The following is a 9,963-nucleotide window of genomic DNA, read 5'->3' as shown; positions in this document are numbered from 1 at the left end:
TATAATGAGTACCATAAGGATTGTTCCCTTAGTTCACAAAAGCCGCATTGACTTGTTCATTAGGTTCACTTTGCTCTTGTCTGTGAGGACAATGAGAAGTAGAATGAAGAACACTAGAACAAGTCATACATGTTTCATTTGATGCATGATGAGAATGGTTAGGGAAGGAAGATACTTGGTTCGCTGTGTTTTGGTTAATAAAAAATTGATCAAACCTTTGAGATAAAGACTTCATTTCGGCGGCTATTTCATTTGAATGGTCGACTTGATATAAGCCAACACTCTTCCTACCTTATGAATTTCTACCAATTTTGGATGATAGTGTTCTATGCAAAGAATTTTCACTCGTGCTTTCATAGAGACGCCACACGTCATCCTCATGCTTATCAATGTATGAGCCACCCATGGAAGCATCAACCATACCCTTATAGTTGTCCGATAAGCTCTCAAAGAAGTATTGAACTAATTGCCATTTGGGCATGTCATGATGTGGACACTTCCTAAGCAATTCATTGAAGCGTTCCCATGCCTCATGAAACGTTTCTCCATCCCCATGTGAAAATTCTCGAATTGAGGTTCTCATGGCTTTGATCTTAGAAACCGAATAGTACTTCTTCAAGAACTCTTGTTGCATTTCTGCCCAAGAAGTGATTGAAAAAGGCCTAAGATTGTTAAACCAATACTTTGCCTTGTCTTTTAAGGTGAATGGAAACAGTTTGAGTCTTAAAACCTCTTCCGGCATGTCCGTATATTTTACGGTGGAACATACTTCAAGAAACTCATCCAAATGCTTGTAAGGTTCTTCACTTGGAAGCCCATGATAGTTAGGAAGCATTTGAATGGTTTGTGGCTTAATTTCATAATGATGTGCTCTAAATGGAGGCAATTAGATGCATGTAAGTGCATTATACTCATTAGGCACATAATGGTCTCTTAAAGCAAGAGGTGGATTAGCTACTTGAGGTGCAACATGAACACCTTGGTTTTGAATTCCTTAATTGTTGATGGGAGGTTGTGGTGCATACATTGGCCTTGGCATTCCATATGGAACTTGGCCTTGTTGTTGTGGTGGTTGGTGAATGAATGGCCTAGGTATGCCTAATGGTACTTGTATATTCTCATTGTGCACATTGGGATGAAGGATACCTTGTTGGTCTATGTGACCAATGTCCTCAACATGATTATCATTATGGTCATCCATTAAAAGATTGGCTCTATTTGAACTTCTTCTTCCCCTACTTTAACAACAATGATGTAAGACAATTAAAAATAAGCCTTCACGCGGGCCGACGATTTAACTAAGGGATTGAGTAAAGAAAGTCTCACAAAGGTCCTTTAGCACTTCAACTCCAAATTTAAAGCTTAGCTTAGCAATTTTAAAATTTTTAGCCTTTTGCTTTCTTTGTTTGCTTGAATTGAATGCTCAATGGCTCCTTTGCTTGCTTCCTCTCCAACAATGCACCTAGTTAAGTAATCAACACAATAAGTAACCAAAAAGAAAAATAAAAATAAAGTAAAGACACGATCAAAAGAGTACTAATCCTAATAAATTCCACAAATCCGACGTTGCCAAATCTAATCAACAAATCCCCGGCAACAGCGCCAAAAACTGTGATGCAACCGGAACGTGTGCACAAAATAATGCACAACACTTTGAGTTTGGAAATTATTGTCAAATGGGCATCGTACTTAAATTTATAAACCGCTTAACATCTATACTATGTAGTATGAGTGAGAAGGGGTCGTCCTAAGGGATTATGAGGATCGAGCAATGTCGTGGAATCACAATTAGGGCTAGTAGGTCAAGTGATCAAACAATTGGTTGGTTGGTTGATTAAAGAGCAACTAAATTAAACTAAGTGATAGCAAAAGAATGCAATTAAGAGTAAGTAAGAGAGAGAGATCTTGGGGTTTAGAGATCACCACCAAGCAATGCATTTCTATATCATTGACAAGTGATTAATGAGGGCAAATGGTGTGTTGCAATATTGGTGTGTGTGTGTTTGGTTGATTCAACAAGCAAGGATGACTAGTTAAGCATGTATTGTCTAAACATCATGTGAAAGGCACAATATATCTAAGCAATGAAGCATATATTGTCTAAACAACATATGAAAGGCACAACAAATCAAAACAAGTCATTAATCCTTTCATTAAGCTCACAATCCAAATACAACACAAGGATAGAGACATATGCTAATTGTATTCAAAAGCTTGGATCATCAAACAACAAGCATAGATTGTCCTCCCATTTAACACTACCCTACAACTACACTACATTTATACTACTAGCATGAAAATAAACTAAGGGAGAGGCACAATCCATCAAGAGATAAGCATGAACCATCAAGAGAATCACAAAAGCACTCCTTTAAGCACTATGTTTTGACAATATCCAAATCTATAGCATCAATACATATAGACATGCATCAATAACACAAAATCTAGAGACAAGCACATGACCATCTATTTTAGTATACATAGACATATGGATAGAATGAAATGATCAATTGGAAGTATTAAACCACCTAAATTATTGAATAAACAAGATCTATATATATCAAAGTGTCAAAACATCAATTACAACACTAATCCCTCAATAATACACAAGATTAAGCTATAGAAAGCATGCTTGGGGCTAACTCTAGCCCTAAGAGGATGTCTAGCCACTCATGGTGATGATGCTCCAACCCTCAAGGGCTAATTCCATGGTTAAAATCTGCTCCTTGTTGATGAAGAACTCCAATGGTGTCTCTAGCCTCCTCCTCCTCTAAACTTCCTCTCCAAGAGATGATATGAAAATAAATGTTGGCTCCTTTTTTTTTTTTTTTTTTTTTTTTTTTTTTTTTTTTTTTTTTTTTTTTGTAAAAGCAATCCTTATCCTTATATAGGTTGGTTAAAATGACACCCAAAATGAGTTGGGGTCATGCACACAATATTCCCTAATGATTGGATAAAGGACAACTTTCAATAAGATGGAATTTTAATTTTTTCGCACTGGAGGAAGTTCGATCGATCGAGCCTTGAACTTGGATCGATCGAAAGTAAGTGGGATCGATCGAACTTAGGCTGGATCGATCCAACTGGCTGAGCTTTTTGGAAAAAGACAAATCCGAGATATTTAAGGGAGATATTTATGGGAAAAGGACAAAAGTGGTTAGTGGGTGGTACAGCTATGGATAGGATCAATCATTTGAATAAGGACAAAAGTGTTCGATCGATCGAAGGATGGTGTTGGATCGATCGAACTTTTAAAACTTTATGCTTTTGGGTCAAGGCTTGGATCTATCTTGAAGTGTTGAGATCAATCATTGTTCGATCGATTGAACCTTGAACTTGGATCGATCGAAGTTTGCTGCTTCTCAACTTTGGCTTCATTTGCTTCCTTCTTTCTCCACTTTGCTCCTTTCTTTGTTGAATCCCAGAATTGCTTCAATTAAGCTCTTATTTGGCTGAGTTAGCTTATTTTCTGGATAAGTGCCTGAAAATAGAAATAATACGAAATCAATCTAAAACGGGAAAGTAAGATAGATAAATATACTAGAATACCTAAGCTTAAGGGGTTTAAATACGCACTTTTCGGTGCTCATCATCTACCAAGACCCAATTAACTTGCTGAACACCCCTGGCTTTGCGACTCCCCCGTTCAACAACTCTTGACTTCAGACTTACTTCTTCAACCTTGTAGAAGAATTATTGGTAGATCAATAACACTTCGCAAAATGCTTTAACCCCTTCAAAGTGTGATCTAAACACCTTTCTTCTTTAAATCTGAATTTGTTGTAGAAGGAATGAATTCTACTTTCTTTGATCGATATTGATGATATCTTCAAATTTGTACTTCGATCAGAATAAGAACAACACTCTAAATCACTCATGTATATAGTGTTATTGCTCTCAAAGAAAAATACTAAAAAATCTCACAAATATGGCTCTCAATTAAATCAGAATATTATGTGCAAAAAGTCGTGAAATCCCTAGTGAGAAAACATGTTTTTATAGACTTTTGAAAACCTAATTGATCTTGGAAAATAAGTTAATTTTGTGCATAATTAATATGGTAAGAGTCTATGCAAAATAGGAAGCCAAAATAGATCAGGAAACTAAGTTATCAAAATTGTTTGAAAACCTTGAACTAGTTCAGAGTGGTTGTACCGGTTCAAGTTGGCCAGTGAGTTTTCGAGGAAAACAACGTTGACACTTGAACTAGTTCAGGGTGGTTGAATCGGTTCAAGTTGGTCGGGCTTAGCAATTTTGAAATTCCAAAGTGTCCTCACATATTCTCTTACCTTCCCAAAGCATTGTTCTCATCATCCCAGAGTGTATCAAAGTATGAACATGATTACTTCTTCAATTCCGCTTCCGATCTTGATGCTTGACAAATCGAATTGAAAATTTACAACTCAATCGAACTCGTTTTGACAACAAAATATGCCAATTACAAATTTATATCTCATACAATTTATCCTATTTTTTTAACATATCTATGTGTTGACGCTAAAATTGGTTGTCTTAGCCAATTCTAAATTGATCTGTCGCGGGCGTGCCATAACCAATTTTACGGTTTAAGTGTGCTTAGTCAACAATAGTCTTTTTGAGAATTTTGACTTTCAGGCGATATGAAGAGAAAGAGAACAAATATACTCCTCTGTGAGTTCAGGATTACCTTAATTAAAAGGACTTTTATCAGTGAGTAAATATAGTAACAATTTGAGAATAGAAAATGGAGAAAATATAGATATAGAAGGTGATAGGGAGAAGATATATATATATATATATATATATATATATATATATATATATATATATATATAGAACGAGATTGAAATAGAGAGGGAGAGAGATAGAAATAGCAAGGATGCTATATGGGGAAGGAGCTTGAGAAAACAACAACAATAATAAAAGATTCTAAGGGTGCTGGACCTTTTTCTTAGCATGCCTCTATGATTATTGATAGAAAAATATATAAACCAACTCCTACAGATAAGTATTTCACTTACATTAGAACTCTATAACCCAATTAACTATAAATTTAAATTAAACTAAACTATGGATAACCACTAATATTTAACTAAAACCAACTAAAAGATAAATACTAGCACTTGATCCCTATCCATTAGCTAATTCAAAGGCTTCTCCAATCTTTATCACTCTTACATGAAATTCCAATTCTAATCCACGTGAAAAATACCATCCACCTGTACTTCAAACACTTCCACGTCACTACCCATGCAATTTTACGAAAAAGGGTGTCAATAATGCCCCGAATTTTAAATGTCTTATTAGTTGTTGGCTGCCTAAGCTAATAAGATATTTGAAATTTAAAGTACATTGAAAGGAAATTTTGAACAAGGGTTGCGCTAGTCACTTGGAATAAGATTGCAAATCAACAAGCTCCAAAGCTTTATTTCTTCTGAATCACCTCTAAGATGATCGTTATTTCATATTAGCCAAATCTGCCGATTTAGGCTTCTTCATAGATTCTCAGAAAGTTTGTCGATATCACTTGCCCATAAACCCAGGAAGGACTTGCCCCTGTGCATTTTCTAACTCCATTAGCAAGTCATGATCATGATCGACAGGAATTAAATTATTGTGAAGCGTCATTCTAGCCGATCTGCCTATTATCTCTATGACATTGTGCCAGGAAGGAGTTTTCTTAGCTAATTTCCTTTTAGCCGATTTCATCATAATTGATTTTGCATTCAGCTCCATCGACAGGACTGCATCATGCCCAAAAGTCCATTGATTGGCAAGCATGAACTTACTATAATTGGTAGGCTGAAGTGAAGCGTATGGATCAACTAACTTTTGTTGAGGGTTAGTAATCACATGCCCCGTGGCAGTCATTGGTCTTTTAACTGATTTTGTCTCAGTTGATTTTCTCAACTAAGCTCTAAGTAAACCTTTTGAAATTAACATCGGCTAATCTTTTTTTTTTCTTTTCTTGAAATTGGGCTGAGCACAGCGAATTAAAACAATTCTTTCAGCTGATGATTGTTTTTGCCAATTATTAGATATCACAATCGGCAAAGAATTCTGGTATATAGGCTGTTTTGCTTTTAGCCAATTTGTACCCTTCCATTCATCAGTACCAGGCTGATAGCTTTTCCAAATTTGTTATTGATAAATCATCTATTGTGACTGATTTACCACCTGTAGATAATCGGCCGTTGGAACTTGCTGATAATCTAATACTGGTGGCTAAAATTTTGATGGTGACCGATAATAATCGTGCCGATCATATGGCTGATATTCTCTATCGTTGAGAGTCGCAAAATCATTGTTAGGCTGAAGTGGAGCATATGGATCCACCCAATCTTGTTGTGGGTTTGCTATTATCTACCCCTTGACAGCCGCCGGTGGTACTAGTGGAACTAATGGATTAACTCTCCCTTGGTTCTAATTGCTCCCTTCTTGTTATTCTCTCTGAGGGGGAATCAACATTGCATGCGAGCATTGCTAATTCTGTTTTTGCTGGTGAATCACCGGCGGTTGATTTATTAGAATAATCAGCATCAATGGTGTTTACGGTATTATCGGTAGATTGTCATCGGGTAAACTAGCAGTTACACTTGGCTGGCTAGGCCCTGCCATTGTAGTTTGTTGCACCTAAGGGATGTGTGTCAATGGTAAAGAAATATGTTGAAGAATTGATTCATGAGATGCTGAGCTTTCGGCTTGATTATGGTAACTCTGGGTAGCCAATATCCGAGCCATCATTGCTTTAATCTCCTCCCTCGTTTTGGCAAATACCTTTTGATTAAATTCTCCCATTTGGGGATTTACCACTTGCCGATAATTGGCTGCTGGTGATTGGTTTTGTAATATTTTTGTTTTCCACCATTTTCCATTTCCTAGAATGTTCTAAATTTTTCGAGGGTATTTTCATCCTTCCTCATTTTGTGTGATGGACACTGTGGAGTGTGCCAGGTGTGTTCGAGAGTTGATTGTGGCATTTATTTGAGTTCAGGACTCCTAGAAATGCAATGGTGGTCATTTTTGTATTTTTTCATTTTTCGGGCCGGACGGTCCCGGGTGGGATCCGCTACCGGAATTGTTGTGTATGAGAATTTTATTTTGGGTCTAGTTGCACCTCATTTATTTTATTTTATGTATTTTATGTGGTTGTGAATTATTATGTGTATATATATATGTATATATATATATTGGTGGTAAAATTAAAAAGAAAAGAAAAGATATTTTTAAAGCGGGACCCACCACCAACCTTTAATTTGCGGCCAAGAGACCACTTTGGTCTCATTCTTTCTCACTCTCCTAGCCATGTCTCTCTTTTTCTCTTTTCTTGCCTTTTTTCTTTTTCTTTTCTTCTAAATTTCAAGTCTTGATTACTCTCTAACCATAGTTCCGTCTGGCCCCAGGCATCTCATTACTTGATGCAGAGTGGAAGGAACACCTTGAACTCTGTGGATCCACCCTCTACCCATCAGAAGGTTGTAAGAGGGATGAATCTCGACAACTACAAAGGTATCCATCAGAACCCTCTCTGCAGCGTGTACTGCTACCTCCACCGTACCGATGGGCTCCACTTGTTTTGCATCAAACCCTAGCAAGGGATTTCCAGTGGGCTTAAGCCGATCCGGCTTGATCTCGAGCCGATCAAATATGTCCCTCGGCATGACGTTCACACTAGTTCCAGGATCAATCAGAACTCTGCGTACCAAACATTCGGCTACTGTCAAACTGACGACCAACGGGTCCTCATGAGGGATCTGAACAAGCAATAGATTTGTTCTGTCAAACTTTATCTGTGTTGATGCACTCTGTTGGTGCAGATTGTTGACACTGCCTATCCTCCTCTTCATCTATGCCTGGCGAAGGCGTGTTCGTAGTAGTTCATCTGACTCCTCAGTAAGATCAGGTCGACCGTGAATTGCATTGATTATTCGAACTGGTTGTGTATTGTGAGAGTTCGACTTCTAATTCCTATTCAAGTGCTCCATTGGTTGGTTTTGTTCCGCCGCCGGGCCTTGAATATAACTTGCGAACTCCCCTCTGGCTATCAGCATCTCTACCTGTCTCTTTAAGTTCATGCATTCATTAGTCTGATGGCTAAAATCAGAATGAAATGCACAGCTTAGATTGATCCCTCTGTTCGAGGGGTTGTCTGATCGGTAAAGGAGATCGAAACTTATCTTTATTTTCTTGGTACAGACTTGCTAAGGTGACTTTCAACGGAGTAACCAGCTCTTCCTCCCTAGGCCTCTTCTCAGATTTCCACAAGGTCTGACACTGTGGCTGAACCTGCTTTTGTCTGATCTTTGCTTTGGTTTTCTCCTCTATGGATATGACGGATGTCTTCCGAGCGTTAGTTGCCTCTTTTTCTTCCAAGCGCCCAAATCCATCAACTCTTTCATTAAGTTCATCCATAGTCTTCGGCGTATTCACGACCAAGCTTGTGTGGAATGGAGTGCCACGAGTCACGGCCAGTATAAACGCTTGAACCGTGGTAGAAGGATGACATTCAATAATCATACTCTTCGTAAGGTTAAACCTGGTTAGGAAAGCTTGGAGACGCTCATCCTCATGCTGCTTCATTGTGAATAGGCTCAAAATGTCATTTGCTGGATGCTTATTTCCATAATATTGGCTTATGAACTGATCACACAAGCTTCGGAAACTACCCACTGAGCCCCTCGGCAGGTTCTTGAACCAATTGAGCGCTGGTCCAGCTAGACTTGTAGGGAAGCACTTGCACATCAAGGAATCATTCTCAGTGTTCAGAGCCATTTTCAACTGGATGTGATACACATGATCAATCGGATCGGTCGTTCCGTCGAACAAAATGAAAACTGGCATGTAAAATTTCCTTGGACTCGGGGCATTCAGAATTTCATCGGTGAACGGTGAATCAACCGTTCGAGCTGCTGAATGGAGGGCTTCATTTTCGCTCTAGAACCCCGCGATTGCTCTCTGATCTACAGATCTCCTCTCGGAGCTGCGATAGTCGAACGTCGTCATGGAAGGTCGATAAGTCGGATCGAATGATCTGTCCTCAATAAACTCTTTGTGCCACGGCGATATAGCTTTGTGACGATCAAACTCCATTGCTTCTCCTTGGCTAGGCGTTTCTTGACGTGGATCGAAAGTCATGGCTTCGTTTCGCCTGATCTGCTCATGCCGTGGATCCATATGAGTTGATCCTTTGCGATCATCAACACGACGAGGATTTGGCGGCAAATCATTTGGCCGGACCTCCTCGCGGTGAAGATCTGTTTGATTGTTCCCTACTTCCTCACCGTGATGTGCCGCATCGGTACGTGCAACTTCTTCTCCTGCCGGGAGCGGTCGCGGAATCATCAGAACTTCCTGACGCTGCATTTCAGTCCTTAGATCTGCATTCTCTCTCCTGAGAGCTTCGATTATGCTCATCAACTCATCAAGTTTCATTTGCTGGACATTCTCTACCGTATTGGAGTTCTCACCCCCTATCATGATTCCAGAGCAAAGCAAAGGCATGAATCACGAATTCCTAATCAGATCTGAGCGTCACCGATGTGAATTCTGTCAGATCTGGACTTAACTTCACCGAATCGTGGTCACCGTTTGCTAGATCTGAGCTTTTCTAGCGTTGAACTCATCGGATCTAACTGCAATTGAATAAATCACAGTTGCGTAATTCTGAAGCAAATGCCTCAAAATCAACAATAATCAAGAATCTTCTCTGAACAAACTACAATCTCACTGATCTGGATTCAACTTCCAGAAATTAAACTTTTTGTTCACGAATTTGCTTGAATCAACATGATATTGATCAAACTCGAATCGATCATCTTCGTCATTCCCACAGACGGCGCCAATTGAAGATGCAAATAATTTTATATCTCTCTTTTGACAGAATCTGATTACATTTTCAATAAAAATCAAAATTCCCCCTCTTTTACTCTCTTCACTGCCCTTTTATAGGCAATTACAAGTGTTGCTAGACTATCAGTTTTGGGC

The 9,963-nt window shown here is 38.6% G+C and overlaps 1 protein-coding gene and 1 pseudogene across 1 annotated transcript; one reads left to right on the top strand and one right to left on the bottom strand.

The window, feature by feature from the left end:
• Positions 1 to 479: 479 nt before the first annotated feature.
• On the top strand, positions 480 to 578 carry LOC132310683 (small nucleolar RNA R71; annotated as a pseudogene).
• A 6,771-nt stretch (positions 579 to 7,349) lies between these two features.
• On the bottom strand, positions 7,350 to 7,826 carry LOC132309121 (uncharacterized). Its single transcript, XM_059807471.1, has one exon. The coding sequence runs from the start codon at positions 7,824 to 7,826 to the stop codon at positions 7,350 to 7,352; it is 477 nt and encodes a 158-aa protein (XP_059663454.1).
• Positions 7,827 to 9,963: the final 2,137 nt, after the last annotated feature.

The sequence above is a fragment of the Cornus florida genome, unplaced genomic scaffold (genome assembly GCF_030987335.1).
Source record: "Cornus florida cultivar Cherokee Brave unplaced genomic scaffold, ASM3098733v1 CherokeeBrave_3.0.0_Hap2_Chr05, whole genome shotgun sequence".
Lineage (NCBI taxonomy): Eukaryota > Viridiplantae > Streptophyta > Magnoliopsida > Cornales > Cornaceae > Cornus > Cornus florida.
This window is presented reverse-complemented; position numbering and strand designations above follow the sequence as displayed.

Excerpts from the sequence above, each read along its gene's own strand:
- LOC132309121 (XM_059807471.1), bottom strand. The coding sequence starts at position 7,826 with ATGAAGAGGAGGATAGGCAGTGTCAACAATCTGCACCAACAGAGTGCA.